At 46.8% G+C, this 23,470-nt stretch overlaps 2 protein-coding genes across 3 annotated transcripts in view; one reads left to right on the forward strand and one right to left on the reverse strand.

Moving 5' to 3' along the window:
- Window positions 1–23,470, reverse strand: part of IPO4 (importin 4) — a 235,985-nt gene that overhangs the window by 46,328 nt on the left and 166,187 nt on the right. Inside the window, exons 23-24 of the mRNA XM_082243128.1 lie at window positions 16,129–16,322; window positions 16,007–16,054 (exon numbers count right to left, since the gene is read on the reverse strand). Coding sequence (XP_082099254.1) covers window positions 16,007–16,054; window positions 16,129–16,322 — 242 coding nt within the window. The remainder of the gene's footprint in view (window positions 1–16,006; window positions 16,055–16,128; window positions 16,323–23,470) is intronic.
- LOC309544236 (uncharacterized protein) overlaps window positions 1–23,470 on the forward strand; it is a 110,866-nt gene that overhangs the window by 8,205 nt on the left and 79,191 nt on the right. Inside the window, exon 2 of one of the 2 annotated variants that reach the window (XR_014224843.1) lies at window positions 2,120–2,941. Coding sequence is in view for 1 of the 2 variants with exons in the window: in XM_082243129.1 (XP_082099255.1) it covers window positions 2,120–2,832 (713 nt within the window). In the remaining variant the exon portion in view is untranslated. Of the gene's footprint in view, window positions 1–2,119; window positions 3,110–23,470 lie in introns of those variants that run through there. The other variant, XM_082243129.1, reaches the window with a different exon arrangement.

Here is a 23,470-nt window from a genome sequence, read left to right on the forward strand (position 1 = left end):
TTACTATTGTGATGCTGTGATTGACCCACAGCTATTACAAGGTACAAGGTTCTGTGATTGGCTCAGGTACCATAAGATCATTAGTGAACAAGCACAAATCACACACAGTAGTAAACAATGATGTCATGAATAAGTTCCATTTATGGCTCGTTTACCATGTGCCATGTGATTGAATAGCGATCACATAGTATCTGGGCCACTCACAGCAGCCCAATACCGAGTATCCCGATCAGAGTGAGCCACTGCGCACCCCCAGAGGCGGCGCTCAGTCAGCATGAGCACCGCGATGTATGCCTGTCAGCAGTACATTTATTGCTGGTGGTCAGCAAGTGGTTAAAAGAAAAGTATGGCCAAAGCTCTTTTTTGGCCATACTTCTCTTGTTGGTCACAGGAGTGCACTTACTTTGCTTTTCTGTGACCAGATTCAGCTTATGGAGGGCTATTGCCTGCTGTCAACTGATGTGGCAGGCTCTGGAAGGAGTCCAAAAATATTGTCAGGATCCACCAAGCTGCCTGATTTACAGCTCGCTCCAACTGCACCACTCGAGTGAGCACAGGAGGAGCGGAGTCAGGAGTGCTGACTGACAGCCACTACTTACTCTCTGCTTTAATCAGATTGAGAAGTGAGCAATCAGCAGTAATGTAATTGCTGAGTACTCGGTTTTGGAGCAGACATGGAACAGCTGCAGCATCACACCGATGCTGCAGCAAAGAGGTGACTATGGTTCTGAATCCATTTATTTTTTTCTATTTAGATTGGGTATGTAAAAAAGCAGAGGGAGTGGAAGATGGGGAGCAGGAGGGATCAAATCAAGATGCATAAAGTTTGGGTACTAGGGAGGTCATAATCAAATGTTCTAGCAGCAAGGTGGGAAGGGATAATCCCTTCTCCCACGTTTTTCAGACAGACTTTGGGAGGTATGTAAATGGCCTACACCAATAGCAAGGACGTTATTCAACTTTAGTCAGAGCTGTGCAGTTTATTTTCTTATACACAGACTCCCCTTACCTGAATAGGCAGTTTATTGGTAAAGTGTTTAAGGATCTCCATGTAAAAGGGCATTAACTTCTGCTGAAAACATTAAATTGTTCCAGCAAACCATGTGTTGTGGTACATGTCATGCTTAAAATAACAACTGGCGCACAACGGGGATAAAAAAGTATTACCAGGGACTTCACGGGTATCACAAAGAAAACAACAGGGGATCAACCAAATGAAATGAAAAGGGACAGTTCATAAGTCCATATAAAAGTCCATAAAAAAATCCCAATAAGCACTCCTGAGGCAGCTCTGGTGACAAGTAGAAGATGCTTGGAGCCAACTGGAAGGAAAACACAGGCACCACTCTAAGTGCAGTATCTTGAGATTTTATTTTAATGAACCAAGAGAAAGGTACTCACAAGGGTAATATAGTTAAAAGCATCATAGTCTATCACTCCGGTATTTTGATCAGGATGGCTTGAGCGGTTGCAGTGTACAGGCAGTAAACGGTGGCAGTCCGCACTTCCTGGTCGCGGGGACACTCTGTAGCCGATCCATCGTCACTTCCGGGTTGCGTGATTACGTCATGGCGACAGTGACTCGTTCTCAGAGCATGCGCTCCTTCCTCAGGCTGATCGGCATGTCATGTCTGCTTGGGACCAGAGTATGAGATCTTCCATTGCCTCTACTCTAGGTATTTATAATATTGGGGGAGGGGTCACTCCATCATAAAGGGATACAAGATTTGTTAGCATTCAGAAGATGGTGAAGGATAGATTTCTAGTTTGTTTTGGTGGATATGCAGTGATGGTGCAAAATAAAGAAAGGGCAGAGTTCATTTTTAAAAGTCATACAAGTCTGAATGTATGTCCACTTGCTTAAAACAATAGGGTTATCAACAGTTATTACAGCCAATTACACATGTACTAACTCTGCTTACTGATTCAGTATCCACAAGTGAATATAGAAGAGATAGGAGGGAGCATAGAGACCCGTGGGTATATAATGTGGCTAGCTTTGCTGAGAATTTCAGGAAATGTAAAAATGTATGCTTCCACCTTTCCTAATACTATCTGTATTCAGAAAAAAAAAATTTTGGATGAATATTTATTTTCTAACATGGCTAATTTCTTACAGGATTCCTGCTAAGTTTATGGAGTGGTGGCTGGATTGTGTCTCCCAGTACAGAAGTAATATTCCTGCGATTTCTGGGCTTTCAGAATGAGGTCCACAAAAAAATCCCTCTGCTGCTCCCTTGGGTGTGCTTCAGTGAAGAGTGGAGCCGATCTCATATAATCCAACGGGGTGGACCAGCCAGAACAGAAGCCACTCTCACCATGCAATCTTGTCTTCTCAGTCTAACCTGTTGGATAATTGCTGCTTCCTATAGCCAGTATCCCTTCCTTTCACTTTCAGACAATCCACCAGTATGTGAAATATGGGAATGGAGATGTCCATTTAAATACATCCATGAAGACAAAAAATTTGACTGGTTGCTGCCCGTAATAGGCCTTGCACTTGGTTCCACTTTGTTCTGCAGCACAATAGAAAGCAGGAACTCTATTGCAAGAACAATCCTAGAAAAAAGGCAGCCACTGAATAAACTATTGATGCCATGTTTGTTGGTTATTGGTGCTGCAGTATCTTTTATTTTGCTTCCTCCTTTTCTGGCAGTAAGCACATGGTCCATTGTAGCTCTGGACAGACTATGTGCACTCTTTAGGTTACAGATCCCAGAGCCACTGATCACAGTTCAAAATGCTGTAGAGCACTCACAAGTGAAGGAATATATAGACTATGTATATGAGCAACAAGAAAACTACGCAAAAAATAAGAAAAGCCTGGTTTAATTACAAGAGAAACAATGCTGAAGAGTGAAACCTGAATAAGGTGCAGAAGGGTATAATGTGTTACATATCTGATGGTATTCAGCAACTGCACTTTTTCTTAAGACAAATGGTAGTATGAGAAGTTTGTTAGACATTATGAAGTGATATATGCTAACTGGATTCACACCTATGCCTTTTAATGCACATGTGCTTCCATTAAAGTGCGCCTGTGCCCAGACTGTGGACTTGTATTTATATACAGTATTCTTAAAAAGCAGTATAGGAGCTTTAGAACTACTCTGACCGGTCTAGCTGCTTGAACTGTGAAGTAACTCATTTTCAAAGATACTCCTGGATCACAACAAAAACTCTAAAATCCCGTTCACACTGGCATTGAAAAACCTGCGATTATGTGTGTTTAAAGGGCATTTCTAATTGTATATATTAATGGTAATTTTCACACTGTGACTTTACTTACAATTCAGTTACCTTCAGTTCAGTTTAGCTGTGTTTAGAGAAAAAAGGAATGCTGAATGTCCCGAATCAGATTAGATTCTGTTGTGTTTAAACGCATGTAAACGTGATTTAACATTTGTAAATGTGTGTAGTCACAAATACATATAAATGCAGGATAACTTGATTTGGGAAAAAAAATACTTTGAACATAATTTATCCTGTGAATATTTAACCACAGAAGGTTACTATGGATGTTGCTTTAAAGTGATTATGTCAGTATAATAAATAACTTCCACCCCCTCTGTTTTATCAAGATCTAAAGCAGATGTCTCCAAAATGCGGCCTGCGGGCCGAATGTGGCCCTTTGATTGCCTTTATCCGGCCCTTGGGGCAATATTCCTTCCACTAATACGGGGAACTATTCCTTCCATTGATACGGGACACTATTCCTTCCACTGATACGGGACACTATTTCTCCCACTGACACCAACAATGGGGTACGATTCCTCTCACTGACACCAGAGATTGGGAACTTGTTCTCCCACTGACACCAATTATGGGGCATTATTCCTCCCACTGATACCGATGATGCATTTTTTTACTCCCACTGACCACCAAGCTTATGGCATTGTTTACTCCCACCAATGTCAGGGCATTTTCTACTTCTACAGGCCACAGTCTGGCCCCCCTAAAATTTGAAGGGCAGATAACTGCCCCATTGTTTGAAAAGTTTGGAAACCCCTGCTCTAAAGTCCAGTGTGTCAGTTTTTTTTTTTTAGAAATTCTAATCCTAAATACCTTCTCTCACAGCACTGATGTGCAGTCCTGTAACATTCCTCTGCTCTACTTACCTGATCTAAGGAATGTGGAGGGATGGTTGGGACAACCCTATGTCAGCCAGCCAGCAGAGGAAGGTCACATGTCCTCACATCAGTGCTGAGAGAGAAGGTATTTAGGATTAGAATTGTAAAAAAAAAAAAAAAAAAATGGGGAGACAGTACTTTAGATCTTGATAAGACAGAGCGGATGGCAGTTTTTTTTATGAATGGTGTTTTCAAGCCACAGGGAAAAGTAGCAGGAGGGAAGAAGATCGGCTCTCTAACACACAGGCTTTGGAACTGACAGCCAGGGAGGGAAGGGAAGAGGGAGAGACTCAGAACAAAGAGCGGAATGACAGGGGCACGTAAACTGACCACGGTATCATGAATTAGCAGCCATGATTACTGTGGTGGGCAGAATAAATCCGGTATTTTACTTCATACAATGGGACAAATTACACAGCACAAGCACTGTGCTGTTTAACATGCTTTAAAAGGAACAGGGCCTTTTTTTTTTTTTTTTTAATAGGGTTTAAAACACTTTAAGATGGGCTTTAGATTTAGATTTAGTTTCTAGGGGTTTAGACACATATGCTATGTGTAAAAATGTGAAGGCTAGCAGGCTTTCATGATTCTGTTGCAATAGCAACAACAACAGGGGAAAGAAAAAAAAAGGTCAGTGCCTCTGTTCCAAACTTTGGAGATTCATTTCTCCACAATGCCTTTAGCTACATGAGTGAATGATGGCTTATTTTAAAGTGCCTTTACTGCCTGTTCCCATTAAATTAGAAGTAGAACTAAAGGCAAAAGAACACCTGTCAACTTTCATTGATATCTGTGCCCCCGCTAGGAAGAATCATCCTCTCCATTAGTGCAGTTTACCATTATCACTGAAAGTCAAAGTAAAAGAAAATCCCAAATTTTGGGTAATGGAGGGGGAAATCTTCCAATGGGGACACACGTTCTGGTGACCTGAGGGTCCCCATGAGTAGCGATTAATTTTCAGGGATTTCCTCTCACTTCCTGTTTTGGCTATGGGAGAGGAAGTAAATGTAAATCTCCCCAATGGGACAAAGATGGCAAAAAATTAACCTTACGGGGGCGTGGTCTAGACATGGACGGCTGAGGTTGTGTTCTCCCCGAGCTCCGTGCCTGTCCGACCTTTACCCGGCCGACGATCACTGCTGACGCCCGGGATGAGATCAGCGAGGCGAAGGAGGACAAGGGGAGCAGCTGGATTACCGAATACCCCCCGCCGGAACCCGGTTTGTGGAGATATTCAGCACTTTTTTCCACCCACGCCGGCTCCCGCCGCCACCACAAACATGGCGGCTGCACGCTCTCCCCCTCTACAGGATGCGAGTCCTCCTCCAGCATCGCCGGCTTCCCCCGCTGCATCGGAAGCCCTGTCGGACACTCCGGCTGCCTTTGGAGCCCCGGGACCCAGCCCTTCTCAGCCTGCTGCTCGGGTGGAGGTGGGCTCTGAGCTCCGCGCCCTGCTGCGTGCCCTCCCCACAAAGGCCGACATCGAGGCGATCGTGGGCCGCCTGGAGGCGAAACACCATCAGGAGGTGACTGCGGTCCGGGCTGAGGTACAGCTTGTGGCAGATCGAGTGTCGGCGGGGGAGACCACTATACAGGCAATGGATGGACGCCTGGCTTCGGTGGAGGCAGCTCTGCGGTCCCAGGAGGAGGTGACCATGGCCATGCAGATCCATATGGAGGATTTGGAGGACCGTAGCCAGCGGAACAATGTCCGGATTAAGGGGCTGCCTGAGGCCACGGGTGCTGATGACCTTCCAGCCACGGTCACCGCGATCTTTGCACAACTATTGGGGGAGGCTTTACCCCCCCGCATGGACTTTGACCGCCTGCACAGAGCACTGGGTCCGCGTTCCTCGGACCCGGACAGACCGCGTGACGTATTGTGCCGCCTGCACAGGTTTGCCCACCGTGAACTTATTATTCGGAAAGCGTGGGATGTGGGCACTCTGGACTTTGATGGAGCGGCCCTCAAGCTGATGCCAGACCTTTCCAGGGCCACGCTATACCGACGGGCCTTGCTCAGACCTCTGCTGGATTTGGCCCGCCGCAGCGGCGCCACCTACAGATGGGGATACCCGCTCTCTGTCACCTTCCGCAAGCCGAACTCTTCTTTCACACTCCGCTCTCCGGGCTCTTCGTCTTACGGACGCGCTGTTTTTCCTTATTTCTATCTCTGACATCTATCCTCCATGCGATACTCACTAATAGGTCTGTCTCTCTCATGATGGTACCCTGTATCCTTCGCCTCCTACTCTCTACTCTCCCTTCTGTCCACATACACAGTGATGGGTGGGTTGGACATCCGGACTCGGGTTCCATTTTTCCTTTTTGTACTTCCTGGTCTGTCCTTCTGCAACTCTAGACCCCCAGTAGGTTGACGCCTGGTGGGCTCTGTGCCTCCTGGTGCTCGTGCAGTAATTTCTGCTCTTTAGTTTTGCTACCTTTTCCACTCCTCTTACTCCTTCTCTCCCTCGCATTCTTTCACCTCCTTTCTGCCCCCGTTCTTTTCTTCTCCCAACTCTTACCTTCCTTCCCCCTCCCCCCCCCTTGTTTGTGTGTACCTCCCGCTCCGTACGGGCTCATGGACGCCATTCACATTGTTTCTTTGAATGCCAAGGGGCTCAACGTCCCCGAGAAGCAGAAAGTCCTCCTCAATGAACTCCGCCGCAACAGGGCGGATGTAGCTTTCATTCAGGAAACCCACTTTCGGGACGATCGCCTTCCACTCCTTAAGAACCGCTTCTATCCCTTTGCATACCATGCCACTAACACCGTGGCAAAATCTAAGGGAGTTTCGATCCTCCTCTCTGCTAAGGCCCCCTGGCATTGTGAGGGAACGTTGCTGGACCCTGCGGGCCGTTATCTATTTTTGAAGGGGACTCTGGGCCCAGCTCGCCTCACCTTCGCGTGCGTGTACGCTCCTAACGAGGGACAGGCCTCCTTCATGGTGGGCGTTTTGGAGAAATTGAGTACGTTTCAGGAGGGACAGCTCATCCTAGGGGGCGACCTCAACCTGCCACTGGTGCCCAATGTGGATACCTCCTCGGGGACGTCCTCGATCCCCCACGGACACCGGAAGAGGTTCTTGCAAGCCCTCCATGGTGCACAACTGGTGGATGTCTGGAGACTCCAGCATGGCGGGGAACGGGACTACTCGTTCTATTCCCCACCCCATCAGACAGACATTCTCGCATCGACTATTTTTTGGTGCCACACCGCCAACTCCACGCGGTACGGTCCACCTCGATAGGATCCATCACCTTTTCAGATCACGCGCCCATCTCCCTGACTTACTCCCTGACTGACGGATCGGAGATGGGGTCCAGAGTATGGCGCTTGAGTGACTCGCTCCTCCAGAACACCAAAGTGCAAGCGGAGATTCAACGCGAGCTTTCCGAGTTCTTTCGGGTGAATGACCCGGATGACTGTGACGCGGGCATGATATGGGAGGCGCACAAGACGGTGGTGCGCGGACTTTTTATTAAACACGGCTCCCGTCTTAAGAAATAGCGCCAGCAGCTGCTGGAGCAGCTGTTGGATGAGATCCATGCCCTGGAAACAAGGCATAAGCGATCCTTTTCGAGAGAATTGGAATTGGAACTGATTGCACTCCGCCAAAGGGTTCAGGACATTCTCTTTATGAAAGCTAAGGCTGACTTACAAAGAGCTCGTCAGAAGTTCTATCTTTCTGGCGACAAATGTGGCCGGCTGCTGGCATCCTCCATTCGGGCGCAGAGGCTGGCTAATTACGTCCCGCACGTTCAGTCCCCGGTGGGACAGCGGGTTGCTCTCCCAAGGCAGATTGCTGCGACCTTTCGCGACTTCTTTTCCACCTTATACAATCTTCCTCCCTCAGTGTCCCCTGCGTCTCATCTAGAGGAGTATATAGCCTCGGCGCACTTGCCTACCCTCTCGGCGGAAGACTGTGAGTCGCTGGAATCCCCGATCTCACTGCTAGAGTTACAGGGCGCTCTAGGCTCCTGTAAGGCGGGTAAGGCCCCTGGGCCTGACGGCTTCACACTCCCCTACTTCACCACTTTTCTGCCCACTCTCGGCCCCCACTGGGTGAAATGGCTCAACCTTCTGGGATCTGGGGAATCTGCCTTCCCGTGGGACTCCCTTCGGGCGCACATCTCCCTCATCCCGAAGGAGAAGAAGGACCCCTCTGCCTGCGCCAGTTATCGCCCGATTTCATTATTAAATGTGGACCTGAAAGTGTTCGCAAAAATTTTGGCGAATCGTCTTGGACCTTATATGTCCCGTCTGGTCCATTTAGACCAGGTCAGCTTTATCCCATCCAGGGAGGCTCGTGATAACACGACCAAGGTCCTCAACCTCATTCATGTTGCCCGGTCAACTAATACCCCTTGCGTTTTTCTGAACACGGATGCCGAAAAGGCCTTCGACCGGGTCAGCTGGAGGTTTATGACGTCCACCTTGCGTTCTGTAGGCCTCGGTTCCACCATGCTGTCCTGGATTGGGCACCTTTACTCGAGCCTGACTGCTCAGGTGAAGTGCAATGGAGTCCTCTCGGACTCCTTCTCGACCTCCAATGGCACTCGCCAGGGTTGCCCTCTCTCCCCCCTTCTTTTCGCCCTCTCTCTGGAGCCTTTTCTGTGTAGGGTGAGAGCGAATTCAGACATCACCGGACTTACCGTTGGGGACTTTGAATGTATGGTCTCTGCGTACGCAGACAACATGATGTTCTCTTTGTCCAATCCTGTCGTCTCTGCGCCTAACCTTCTTAGGGAGTTGGCGCTATACGGTACACATGCTAACCTGAAAATCAACTTCGGTAAATCGGAGGCGATGGGGGTCGCTATCCCCCCGACCTTGATGGCCGCCATCTCCTCCTCACTGCCTTTCCGTTGGACCAGGGGAGCGCTCACGTACTTGGGCACCCGCATGGCACCGGCTATCTCGAAACTTTACGACCTCAATTTCGCCCCATTGCTTGTCACGGTCCGCCGCCTCCTCGAGGCCTGGTCAACCGGCCTTCATTCCTGGTTCGGGAGGTGCAATCTGCTGAAGATGACGGTCCTCCCTAAGGTTTTGTACCTGCTCCAGGCTCTCCCGATTAAACTTCCGTCTGCCTTTTTTAAACAGATGCACTCTCTGTTTGTGCGATTCATCTGGGCCACGGGCGGCCCACGCTTGTCCCGGGCACTTTTGACGTTGCCCAAACACTGTGGTGGCCTGGCCCTGCCGGATGTGCACAAGTACTATTTGGCGACACACCTCGGTCGCCTTCTCGACTGGCGCAGGCACTCCGCATATAAGTTGTGGGTCGGCCTGGAATTGGCACAATCTACGATAACCCTAGGGGGCGCCCCCTGGTGTAAGGGGCACTGGCCGCCCGCTCTGGTGTCCCACCCTACGATTGGGGTTACCCTCTCTGTGCTGGCCCCGGTCCTCCTTAACCCTGCCATTTCTTCTGCCACTTCTCCGCTGTTTCGGATTTTGGGGAATCCGGCGTTCTCTCCGGGCCTGATGGATCGACCTTTCCAACCTGGTGGACCATGATAGGAGAGTGGCGTCTCGCTTTACATGCCCGGGTGGGTGGCCCTCCATAGCAGAGCTATCGGACCCAATGGGGCGCTTTGCCCTCACCTTTTGGCCGGCTGTGCAATTACACCACTTCCTCCTCTCCCTGCCAGAACCAGACCTCTTCAACAGGGAATTGACCCCTTTTGAGGTACTTTGTGAGGGTGAGGGGATGCTCCTACACACACTGTCTCAGGCTTATCACCTTCTAGTCTCCCCGGCGGAGGATTTCACCCCTCCTTTCCTCTCCAAATGGGAGCAAGATCTCCAGATTTCCCTCTCAACGACGCAGCAGCTCAACATCTGCACCATAGCTCTAAAAACGCCGACCTGTACCAGACTGCAGGAGTCCAACTATAAGTTACTCACCAGGTGGTACAGGGTCCCTTCCCGTCTGAGCAAAATTTTCCCGGGGACCTCCGATACCTGTTGGCGCTGTCAGGAAGACAGGGGTACCCTGCTTCATGTATTCTGGTCCTGCCCGAAACTGCGAGACTTTTGGACCGCGGTGGGCTACCTACTGCGGGATCTGACCGAACATACTATCCCAGACACACCGGAATTTTTTCTCTTGCAACGCACCAGCATCCCTCTGAGGAAATATAAACTTTCTATTGTGCCCCATGTCCTCTGTGCGGCTAAATCCTGCATTCCACAGTACTGGAAGACCTCCCGATCGCCCACCATCAGGGACTGCATGCGGAGGCTGGTCGAGGTGAATAGACTAGAGGATTTGACCCTCACGGCGCTCCACCAACGTGAGAAATATGAGAAGGTTTGGGGATACTGGAAGGTCTTCGTCCTGTCAGAACGGGGAAAGTCTCTGTTGGGCTCCTGAACCCAGACGGGAGAGCCGTCTGAGGAGGGAGTGGTCCCCGAGATCCAGTGCGGAGCGGTCCCCCCCACCTCCCTTCTTCCCCTCCCCCCCCCCCTTCCCCCTTGCCCTCCCTGTAGATGTGTGTTTGCCCCCCTCCCTGCCTGTCCTCCTCTCTTTCCTGCTCTCCCTTCTTCTCTCTTTTGCTGTCTTAGCCTTACTTTCTGAGCCTTGTACTGGAAGTATGCTGCGCAGACGATGAGTCTGCACTGGTCACTACCGCTCACTTGGTGCTGGCGCACAACAACCTCGAGTACCTCCACAAGGGCCTAGTGCCCCGGAAACTTGTTTTTTTGCATTTATCGATGCTTACATGATGCATTGTTTTCTTCTGTTGATGTTTCAGTATTTGTCCTGACCTTTGCACTAGCAGCACGTCTATGCGTGCTTTCTTCCTACTTACTTGTTATTTACCTTGGTGATCTGCATATTTTGGTTACATTGCACTGTATTGTACTGTTTATCTGGTTCAACCTTTACAATAAAAATCATATTTGAAAAAAAAAATTAACCTTACAGGGGTTTTTTACCCTCCCTTACTCTATCCAAAATGAAAAAAAAAAAAGTTTTGCCTATAGTTCTACTTTAGGAACGTAGATTTTATTTGTTCTAAAGTCACAATATTTACTTCACTTTGGCTATAGCTTCTAAGTCTGTTTCTAAGGGATACTAAATGTTATACAGTATTTAATACTATTCTTAATATTTATTGCAAATTTTACTAAAAGAAGTTAACTGAAAAACATGATGGTAAAAGCAGTTTAACCAGTTTTACTGCAGAATCCAATCTGTAATCTGGGGTTTAGCAAACCCAGGTGCCAGGTATTTTTTGTACCCAATATGTATTTGTAATTAATGTAAAATGTCACCAGAAGTCTGTGCCTTCACTGACATTGCTTCCACTGGAAATGCTGGGTTGAGACACTGTCTGGCTCAGAGAGGAGCATTATGCAGCATGAGAGGAACATTGCACAGTCATGTTGGAACAGGAAGGGGCCATCCCCAAATTGTTTCCACAAAGTAGGGAGCAAGAAATTGTCCAAAATATCTTGATATGCTGATGCTTTAAAGTGGTTATAAACCCACTTTAAAGACTTTTACCTATAGGTAAGCCTATATTAAGGCTTACCTATAGGTGCTATAAATATCTCCTAAACCTGCACTGTTTAGGAGATATTTACAGTGCATGCAGCCGATGATGTCATCGGCGCATGCGCTCTGAAGGAACGGCCATTATGCTCATTATGCCTTTGTCTTTACATGTTTTTTTTTTTCTAATTTTTTTTTCAAGAGTTTCCTTCACTGGAACCAAGGGGCCAAGCCCAACCCCTGAAAAACAACCCCACATCATAATCCTCCCTCCACCAAATGAGCTGGACCAGTGCACAAAGCAAGGTCCATAAAGACATGGATGAGCAAATTTAGGGTGGAGGAACATGACTGGCCTGCACAGAGTCCTGACCTCAACCTGACAGAACACCTTTGGGACGAATTAGGGTGGAGACTGCAAGCCAGGCCTTCTCATTCACATCAGTGCCTGACACACTCCTAAACCTCGTGCAGACGGTGGGCCAACTCAACGTTGAACCCTACGGACTTAGACGGGGATGTCATTAAAGTTCAAGTGCATGTAAAGGCAGGCGTCACAATACTTTTGACAATATAGTGTGTGTATATGTATTATGTATGCACACACATACATACACACACACACATATATATATATATATATATATATATATATATATATATATATATATATATATCACACACACACACACATGTGTAGCAGTGCAGCATGTTTGCCATCGCTACCCCCTTCCCTTTCCACCTGTCACTGGTTGTCAAGGATGCTGTTGGTTTCACAGCTTATAGGCTCCTAGCAACCAGTGATGCTGACTAGGGGCAAAGCCTGATGGGGGAGCTGAGGAAAAAGTTCCCTGTCAGGTCCACTCCCTTGACAGCAGTTAGGGATGGATTGACAGCAGTAATGGACAGCAGTTAGGGAGGGATTCTATAGCCAATAGACTGTCTAATGGCTATAGAGTCAGCCCACTCCCCACCGTCAATCCCAAGGGAAGCGGACCTGATGGGTAAATAGCGTCACTCGATCCCCATCTGAAAATTGTCCTCAATATGCAAAAAAGAGTTGCCCTGGCAAGCCTGACACCCACAATAATTAGCTGTCTTAATTATGAGTCTTGGCTTTTCTCTTGAAAGATGAAGGTTTGAAAACCATCTTGAAGATGTGCTTTTTTTGTGTGCAAATAATATTCTTTCTATATACAATGGATGCCAGGTTTTCTCGGTTTTCTATGACTTAGACCTTTTTGCCATGATGCGAGCCACGAAGGCATACTAGGGATTTAAATCTTTCAGCATCTCATGAACTAATAGAGCTACAGTATGTGAATCCTAAATACAATAATTGTTTTAAAAGAAACATTTTATATCAGGAAAAATCTATAGTGGGATTTTGTTAAAGACATTTAGAGATGAACACTGCTTCCTGAAATTCATTTTTCTTGTATTTTACAAATCCGTGGTCTATTCATTTTGACTTTCAGGTTTACTATTGGATCTTTCCTCCCTTCTTTTCCTAGGGCAAACAAAGCTTTTCTGCAGAAATGACAGGCTCTACACATCTTTACAGATAGATAAAGCGGTCACTCGGACAGGGTGTGGGTTAATGTAACAGAAACCGGCAATCAGAAAATGTGTGGGAATAATATCCACTCCAATGCTCACCTATGTTTGAATTTTAATTCCATTCATTAAACGTTATGAATGTCTACAAGCTCTCAACTGTCCCTTATTTGGAGTGACTGACCCTCTTTTGGAATTAGTTACCTCTGTCCCTCTCTCCTCAATTGTCACTCTTTTTGATCGGATCAAATAGACCTCTGTAAAAAAAACAAAAAAAAAAACAAAAATGGGATTTTTGACTTACCGTAAAATCGATTTCTCTGATGTTCATTGACAGACCCAGCTCCTGGTATTCATAACCATTGGGATATACTGCCCCCTACAGGAGTAGGACACTAGGCAGAAAAAAAATTCTGGCTACACCCAAGGTGTATACTTCTCCCTCTCTCTGCTATTGCCACTCAGTTTTGTAACAAGCAGTGTCAGGAGAATAACAACTCCACAGAGGGGTGGGTACTGTGTCTGTCAATGAACATTAGAGAAATGGATTTTACGGTAAGTCAAAAATCCCATTTTCTCTTTTGTTCATTGACGGACACAGCTCCTGGTATTCATAACCATTGGGACGTCCCAAAGCAGTGTTAAACATGAGGGGTGAGAACAACCAAAAATTTCCCCAAGGCTAAACATTAGCCAACTAGGCAACAGGGGCTCAACTAAACAACCGGAGCCCACCTGAAAAAAACAATGCACCCTCAAAGGGGATCAGGTCCTCTTAATTAGCAGCCTACAAAACCTTGCGGCCAAAGAAAGCATCCGCAGATGCCAACACACACTTTATAAAACTTTGTAAAAGTGTGCACCGATGACCAGGTGGCCGCCTTTCAAACCTGCATCACTGACGCTTGATGGCGGAAGGCAGAAGAGGCACCAAGCACCCTAGTAGAGTGCGCCTTGACAGGGAAAGGAAGAACCTGACCCCTGATGGAATAGGCCTGGACCACTGTCTGTCTGACCCAATTGGAAATGGTCACAAAGGAAGCGGACAACCCTTTTCGAGGTCCATCCATGAGAGACCAAAGCGGACCCCTTAGCCCTTGATTGTACTCAAGGCCACTTTGGGTTCAACCCCCTGCTGAAGGAAGGTTAAGATCTGAGCCACCGGGAAGGAGCAAGGAGGAACCTCAAGAGACTCACATCATGCAATGTATGTCTTCCACGTACGATGGTAGATCTTCCTAGAAGTAGATTTCCTAGCTTTCAACAGGGTAGGAATCACCGACTCAGATAAACCCCTATCCTTCAGCACCTGGCGTTCAAAAGCCAAGCCGTCAAAGCCAGTGACTGTAAAGCAAATGGAAGATCAGTCCTTGGGACAGAAGATCCTCCCTGAGAGGAAGTTTCCAAGGAACGTCGGCGACCAGCCGCACCAGATCGGCGTACCAAGCTTGAGAGGAGGGAACGCATAAATCAGCCGATACTGACCCCACGGAGCCACCAACGCGTCTGTGGCATCCGCCAGAGGATCCCTTGACCGAGATACAAACCTCTGTACCTTTCTGTTGAGCTGAGAAGCCAACAGATCCACCTTGAGGGTGCTCCACCAGAGACATAGCTGATGAAACACCTCCGGATGAATCCGCCTGCCAATTTTCCACCCCAGGAATGTGTACGGCGGAGAGGGCTGGAACCAACCGTTCTGCCCACCTTAGAATGCCGGCTACCTCCAGAGCCGCCAAGACACTTCTTGTGTCCCCTTGATGCTTGCCATAGGCCACGACTCTGGCATTTTCCTGATTAAATGTGAACTGGACAACCCTGAAGATGATACGTCCAATGATCCAGACACAGTCTGATCGCTCGGAGTTCTATAACATTGATCGGTAGTCTGGATTCTTACAGCATCCAGATCCCCTGAGCAGAATGCTTGCTGAGGACGCCTCTCCAGCTGGACAGGCTGGCATCCGTGGTGACCACTGTTCAATACAAGGGGAGGAAGGATTTTCCTAGCCGAAGCGCCAGAGAAAGAAGCCACCATATCAAGAACTACCTCGTTCCCTGACTCAGCTGGATCCGATTTTCCAGATACTGGGGAGTCTTGTCCCATTTGGTCAGAATCTCCCATTGCAGGGACCTCATATGGAACTCTGCAACCGAAAACCACCTCCAAAGTAGACACCATCAGGCCCAGCACCAGCATGCAAGTCCAGAGGGATGGCCATCTGTTGGACAGCAGATGGCAAATTGCAGCCTGCAATTTTTTGAGTTTGTTCAGAGGAAGGCGCACTCTGGCTAAGGCCGAGTCCAGAGTCAGGCCCAGATAGTTCAGCTTCATGGACGGAACCAGAGCAAAAAAACCCCGTCTATGGCCAGCTTTATAGTCAAACAAAATTGCACCCTCTCAAATGGCAGGCAGCCATACCTGTTCATAATACGGGCAAAATTTATGTTTGATACCTTGGCAAAAAAGTCAGAAGGGAACCAAAAGGAGGAGAAAAGGTTTACGAGCAAATTTAAAAGACAATAATAATATATTGTGGCCCAATATGAAAAATAAATATTTAAAAAAAGGATAAGTACACTTTAAAATGAATTTCCGTTGAACATTGGCTAGCAATAGAGACCCTTCCATCAAATCTCTACACTAAGTTTGTCCTGGAGCTAGGATTTCAGATTTCAACTGCTGTAGAGCCAGTAGAAAATGTGGTAATGTTGCCTGTCCATAATAAAATAGTGCTAAAATTGTGTGATAGCACTAAGTGATGAGAGGAAGAAAGTAAAAGGGTTGAAAAGAATCCTAAAAATGACCAACCTGCTGCTTGTCATCTTCATCTTCACCCTCTGGATCCTGACATGCTGTCTTTGGAAACAGAACCAGTTTAGATTTATGATTCAGATGCAGGTATGTTTGTAATCAGTAGATTATTGAATTACCTTGCTCTGTAGAATTGCCATGATGACGGCACACATTTTCTCCAGCTGTTCAGGTCCTCTCACACATGGGTCCTTCACATCTTTTAGTAAATTGTTCAAAGACTCTAGAACAGTCATTACCACTTCACGCTCTTTATCATGTACTGCCCCGTGCAGATAGGCAGGGATGAGAACATCCAAGAGAAGAAGGAGTGCTGATGAATGGAATACAATGAGAGAAAATGGAACTGAAAATAGAGGATGAATTCAAGAAGTGCTAAAGCTAAAACATTTTTTTATATTAATGCATAAAAGTAAAAAATGTTTTGCCACTTGTACCAATAACTCACAGGAGGATCAGGCAGCCTGTGAGCAGAGCAGAGAGCGGGGCCGAGCCGTGCGGTGTGTGTTTATAGATTCCGCACATATGCCCCATAGCAAGCCCCTTGCTATGAAGTTAGACACAGAACAGGAGGAGCCAAGATAGCTGGTGGGGGACCCCAGAAAAGGTTTGTGGCCACTCTCGTGTGCAATCACAAAGCAGGAAAGGAAAAGACTGGGTCGCAGGGCAGTATTCCAGCATGACAACGACCCCAAACACGTCTCTATGATGACCACTGCCTTGCTAAAGAAGCTGAGGGTAAAGGTGATGGACTGGCTAAGCATTTCTCCAGACCTAAAGCCTATTGAGCATCTGTGGGGCATCCTCAAACGGACGGTGGAGGAGTGCAAGGTCTCCAACATCGACCAGATCCGTGATGACGTCATGGAGGAGTGGAAGAGGACTCCAGTGGCATTCTGTGAAGCTCTGGTGAACTCCATGCCCAAGCAGGTTAAGGCAGTGTGGGAAAAAATGGTGGCCACACAAAATATTGACACTTTGGGCACCATTTGAACATGGTCACTTAGGGGGTTTACTCACTTTTGTTGGCAGTGGTTTAGACATTAATGGCTGGGTGTTGAGATTTTTTGAGGGGACAGTAAATTTACACTGTCCCAAGAAATTGTACACTAACTACTTTACATTGTAGCAAAGTGTAATTTCTTCAGTGTTGTCACAGTTGTCACATCAAAAGATATAATAAAATGTTTACAAATATGTGAGGGGTGTACTCACTTTTGTGAGATACTGTATATACACACACACATCCTAAAAAAATAGAATATCATCAAAAAGTTATTTCAGTAATTCAAATTAAAAAATGAAACTCATATTATATAGATGCGTTACACAGAGAGTGATATATTTCAAGCATTTTTTTATTCTTTTTCTCAGGAAATTTGATTATTACATAAGACCAATAAAAGAAAAAAAGGATTTTTAAAACAGAAATGTTGGCTTACTGAAAAGTATGTCCATGTACAGTATATTATGGACTCAATACTTGGTCTGGGCTCCTTTTGCATGAATAACTGCATCAATGTGGCGTGGCATGGAGGCGATCAGCCGGTGGCAATTCTGAGGGGTTATGGAAGCCCAGGTTGCTCTGATAGCAGCTTTCTGGTTGTCTGCATTGTTGGGTCTGGCGTTTCTCATCTTCCTCTTGACAATACCCCACAGATTCTCTATGAGGTTTAGGTTAGACGAGTTTGTTGGTCAATCAAGCAGTGATACCATGATCATTAAAATAGGTATTGTTACTTTTGGCAGTGTGGGCAAGTGCCAAGACCTGCTGGAAAATAAAATCAGCATCTCCATAAAGTTCGTCAGCAGAGGGAAGCATAAAGTGTTGTAGAATTTCCTGGTAGAGGGCTTCTCTGACTTTGGACTTGATAAAACACAGTGGACCAACACCAGCAGATAACATGGCTCCCCAAATCATCACTGACTGTGGCAACTTCACACTGGACCTCATGCGACTTGGATTCTGTGCCTCTCCACTCTTCCTACAGACTCTGGGATTTTGATTACCAAATAAAATACAAAATGTACTTTCACTCGAAAAGAGGACTTTGGACCACTGAGCAACAGTCTAGTCCTTTTTCTCCTTAGCCCAGGTAAGATGCTGACATTGTCTCTGGTTTAGGAGTGGCTTGACAGAAGGAATTGCCTTTGCTTCACAATACTCTCAAGGCTGCAGTTATCCCTGTTGCTTGTGCATCTTTTTCTACCACACTTTTTTCTTCCACTCAACTTTTCATTAATATGCTTAGAAACAGCACTCTGAACAGACAGCTTCTTTAGCAATGAACTTTTGTGGCTTGTGGAGGTGTCAATGACTGTCTTCTGGACAACTGTAAAGTCAGCAGTCTTCTCCATGATTGTGTAACCTACTGAACAAGACTGAGAGACCATTTAAAGGCTCAGGAAACCTTTACAGATGTTTTGCGTTTTAGCTGATTAGAGTGTGACACCATGAGTCTAAAATATTGAGCTTTTTCACAATATTCAAATTTTCTGAGATACTGAATTTTGGATTTTCACTAGCTGTGAGCCATAATCACCAAAGTTAAAAGAAAGAAATGCTTGAAATAGATCACTGTGTGTATAATGAATATATACACTGCTCAAAAAAATTAACACTTAGAAAACACTTAAGATCTTAATGGGGAAAATCATCACGCTGGATATCTATACTGATATGGACTGGGTAATGTGTTGGGAACGAAAGGATGCTACATTGTTTGATGGAAATGAAAACTATCAACCTACAGAGGGCTGAATTCAAAGACACCCCGAAAATCAAAGTGAAAAAATTAAAGTTACTTACTGGTAACGTCTTTTCCAGTAGTCTTTCAGGACAGGCACTTCTGAGAGAACCTGGCTCCTCCCTTCTTAGGAAACACCGCCCCAATTTATTGGATTTAAGCCTCCCTCCAGCTGGCTGCCTCAGTTCTTCAAGAGTACCTCCGGCCACTGGGGAGACACAAAGATATATCATACTAGCCTCCATCCTCTGATCATCTTATATTCAGACCTTCTTCGGGTGGGTATTAGTGCTGTCCTGAAAGACTACTGGAAAAGACGTTACCAGTAAGTAACTTTAATTTTCCCTTATCGTCTTTCAGGACAGGCACTTCTGAGAGGATAAGAGAGTACTTACTTTCAGGGTGGGACTACCGCTTGCAGGACTTTTCGCCCAAAAGCCTGATCTTTAGCGGATAGCAGGTCCAGTCTATAGTGTTTGGAAAAAGTTGTGTAGCTGGACCAAGTTGCTGCCCGACAGATCTGCTCCGGGGTAGCACCAGCTCTTTCCGCCTGAGAAGCCGCCATTGCTCTTGTAGAGTGCGCCTTAATACCCATAGGGACCTCCTTACCGGAAAGCCTATAAGCATCACTGATGATTAATCTAAGCCATCTGGCTATTGAACGTCTGGACGCTTTAGTACCCTTCTTTGAACTATTAAATAAAACAAAAAAAGAGTCTGACTTCCTGAACTCCTTCGTGATGTTTAGGTATTGCAGAATGCATCTTCTGACATCTAAACTATGAAAACTAATTTCCTGTTCCCTCACAGGCTCTGAACAAAACGTCGGTAGCACTATCTCCTGGTCTCTATGGAACCTTGAGACTACCTTGGGTAGAAACGCTGGATCGGTTTTAAAGATAACCCGATCTGCAAAAATTTGTAAAAAAGGTGCTTTAACCGAAAGGGCCTCTAGCTCACTAACCCGCCTGGCGGTCGTGATTGCCACTAAAAAAACTGTCTTGAGGGTTAAATTTCTCACCGAACAAGACTCCAATGGCTCAAATGGCTCTTTAATGAGAGCCTGCAAAACTAAAGACAAATCCCACATTGGAAATGGGAGATTTCCTGTTGGTCTTTGCCTATTCAGGGCTTTGAAAAAATGGATCACCCAGGGATCTTTTGCTAAAGGTATTTCCAGGAATACGCTAATGGCTGAAATTTGGCCTTTTAGGGTGCTGATGGCTAACCCCTTGTTTGCCCCCTCTTGTAGGAACTTGAGTACTGATACTGTACTTCCTGCGTCTAAAGAGCTTGCTTTGCACCAGTTTCTAAAAAACTTCCAAGTTTTTAGGTAGATGCTCTGTGTCTCTTTCTTCCTGCTTCCTAGCAGAGTCTGCACCAGTTGGCCCGAGAAACCCTTGCTCTTTAACAGTTCTTCTTCAGTAGCCAAGCTGCAAGGTTCCAATGTTGTGTCTGAGGACAGAGTACTGGGCCCTGGGAGAGGAGATCTTCTCTCACTGGTAGCAACCAGGGGGGCTCTACCGCTAAGTGATTTAGGGTCGAGAACCACGGTCTCCTCGGCCAATGTGGTGCTATAAGTATTAGCGTCGTACTTTCCTCCTGAAACTTCCTCAAGACCGCTGGTATTAGCACTGGTGGGGGGAAGGCATAGGATTTGGGGAACACCCAGGGTTGAGCTAGAGCATCCACCCCTAGAGCTCCGTCCCATCTGCTCAGGGAAAAATATTGAGGTGTCTTTGTGTTCTGCCATGAGGCAAACAGGTCGATGTTTGGCATTCCCCATCTCTGGGTAATTCCATTGAACACCTCCTGATTTAACGTCCAGTCTCCTTCTCTTACCGTCTTTCTGCTGAGAAAGTCGGCTAGTTGATTTAACTCTCCCTTGAGATGAACTGCCGAAAGAGAGAGAACTTGGACCTCGGCCCATTGCAAGATCTTCTTTGCCAGACCCCATAGGAGATTGCTTCTAGTTCCCCCCTGTCGGTTTAGATATGCCACCACTGTGGCATTGTCTGACCGTACCTGAATTCGGTGTCCCTGCAAGTCCTCCTGGAAGGCTCTGAGGGCTAACTCTACCGCCCTCAATTCCCTCCAATTGGAGGATTGTTTTGCTTCCTCCAGTCCCCAGGTCCCCTGGGCTAGCTTGGATCCCAGATGGGCCCCCCAGCCTATGCCGCTTGCATCTGTGGTGATGATGGTGGAGGCTATCTGAACCCAACAGAGGCCTTGTGATAGATTTTCGGCTTTTCTCCACCACCACAGGGATCTTTTCACTGCGGTTGGGATTTGTATGAAGGTATCCAGGGAATCCTGGCTGCGGTCCCAAGCTTCCAGGATGAATAGTTGCAGGGGACGAAAGTGCAGGCCTGCCCACTGCACTGCTGGGATGGCTGCTGTTAGTAACCCCAGTATAGACATGGATTGTCTGACTGAGATCGCTTGGTTTGCTTGCAACTGTCCTACTGCCTTGTTTATTTTCTGCTTTTTGTCCGGGGGTAAGAAGATTTTTTGGACCCTGGAGTCTATCTCGTACCCCAAGAACAATATCCTTTGTGTTGGTACTAGGGAGGATTTTTCTAAATTTAGTAGCCAACCCAGGTCTTCCAGAATCCGTGTTGCATCCCGGAGATCCCTGGACAATTGTTCTTGGGAGTGGGCGAACAACAACAGGTCGTCTAGGTACGCGATTACCGACAAACCCTGTAGTCGCATAAAAGCCAAGGTCTCTGCCATTACCTTCGTGAATATTCGGGGGGACGAGGAGAGGCCAAAAGGGAGGGCCTGAAATTGCCAGTGCTGAATGTCCTCCCCTGTTTTTACGGCTAGCCTCAGGAACTTTTGGCTTTTCTCTGCAATGGGAATGTGCAGGTATGCATCCTTGAGATCTATCGAGGCCATATAGCACTGTGGGGGAAGGATGGTTCTTATCGAATAGAGTCCATCCTGAACTTCCTGTATCTGATTGAACGATTCAGGAGTTTTAGGTTTAAGATTAACCTGTAACTGCCTGAGGGCTTTGTCACCACAAAGATGTGGGATTAAAACCCTTCTCCCACTTCCCTTGCTGAAACTCTCCGAATGACGTTTTGTATTAATAATTCCTTGAGAGAGGAGAGTATGGCCCTGGATTTCTGTTCGCATTTTGGCAGATGGGTGATTAACATTCTGGCAGGAGGGGGGCTTGAGAACTCCAGCTGATAACCCTGTCTTATTATCTGCAGGATAAAGGGGCTGGAGGTGATCTCTTCCCACCGAGGGAGAAAGGTCCCCAGTCTCCCTCCCACAGTGGTGAGGTTGTCATTGAGACTTCTTGGGCTGTTCAGGAGGGCGAAAAATAGCCCCCCCCGCGGCCCTTCCCTCTTTGACTCCAGGATCTTTTCTGTCCTTCAGATTTCCTTGGAGCCGAAAAATTTTTCTGGGGATAGGACTTTCTATTGAATCCCGTCTTTTTCCCCTGCTTAATTGGGAAGGATTTCTTTCGGTCTGCCGTGTAATCCAGGACTGTTTCTAATCCTGGACCAAATAAGCGGTCCCCTGTAAATGGGATCCCACACAATTTGGCTTTAGAGCCCCCGTCTCCTTGCCAAGTTTTTAACCAGAGGGCTCTCCTAGCCGAATTGGTTAAGGCCGATGACCTGGCCGTCATGCACACCGACTCCGCAGAGGCATCCGCTATGTATGCTACTCCCCGTAGTAACATGGGAAATGAGGATAATATGGTCTCCTTACCAGTCTCAGCCTCAATATGTGCCTTTATCTGAGTTAGCCAATACTCCATGTTTCTGGCTACTACCGTAATTGCCATAGCAGGCTTAAGATTTCCTAGAGCTGAGTCCCAGGCTTTCTTCAGGAGGGAGTCTGCTCGCTTATCCATGGGATCAGGGAGTGACCCCATATCCTCGAAAGCCAAGTCCGTATGCCTGGAGACTCGCGAAAAGGCTGCGTCCAGTTTAGGTGATTTGTTCCAGACCGCCGAATCATCTTCAGAAAAAGGAAATCTTCTTTTCAGAGCTCCTGAAAAGAAGGGTTTCCTTTCTGGATCCTGCCACTCGCTCTTTATAGTGTCTACTAGGGCTTTGTGTACTGGAAAAACCTTTTTCTTAGGTTTGCCCAGACTCGCGTACATTTGATCATGCAAGGATAATGTTTTCTTCTCTTCCTGGATTCCTAGAGTGGTGTGGATAGCCGCTATCAGGCCTTCCACCTCTTCCAGAGACAGTTTGTATCTAGAGGTTCTTTTGGATTCTCCATCCGACCCCTCTGCCTCAGATTCCCCTGGGGAATTGGGGGGTGTGCTATCGCACTCTTCCCCTTGATGTACAGAAACCGCAGGTACCTCCCCACTTGTAGAGGGTAGTAACTGCGGTGTTGGAGCATTTTCCTGCCGTGCCGACTGGGGGGAAACTCTGTGGAAGCTGGGTGTTAGCAAACAATTCCTTAAAGGATTGGAAAGTGCTAGCAAGCTCCTTGACAGAGGTGGCTAAATCTGCGTTTTGACTTTCCGTGTGTTCCTTAACTAAACTCTCCAGACATTCTTTGCATAAGGGTTTAGTCCAAGTTTCCCCCATATTCTCCTTGCAGGAAGGGCATCTCTTCTTGGAAACATGGGCTGGCTTTTTCTCTGAGGCTTTCTGTAATTTTAAATATAAAAGGCATAGTTTAAAATTCACTTCCTAATGCTCCCCAGCCTGCACAGCTTGCCCCACCAGAG

This window comes from Pelophylax lessonae (assembly GCF_965119305.1).
Source record: "Pelophylax lessonae genome assembly, chromosome: 1".
Classification (NCBI taxonomy): Eukaryota; Metazoa; Chordata; class Amphibia; order Anura; family Ranidae; genus Pelophylax; species Pelophylax lessonae.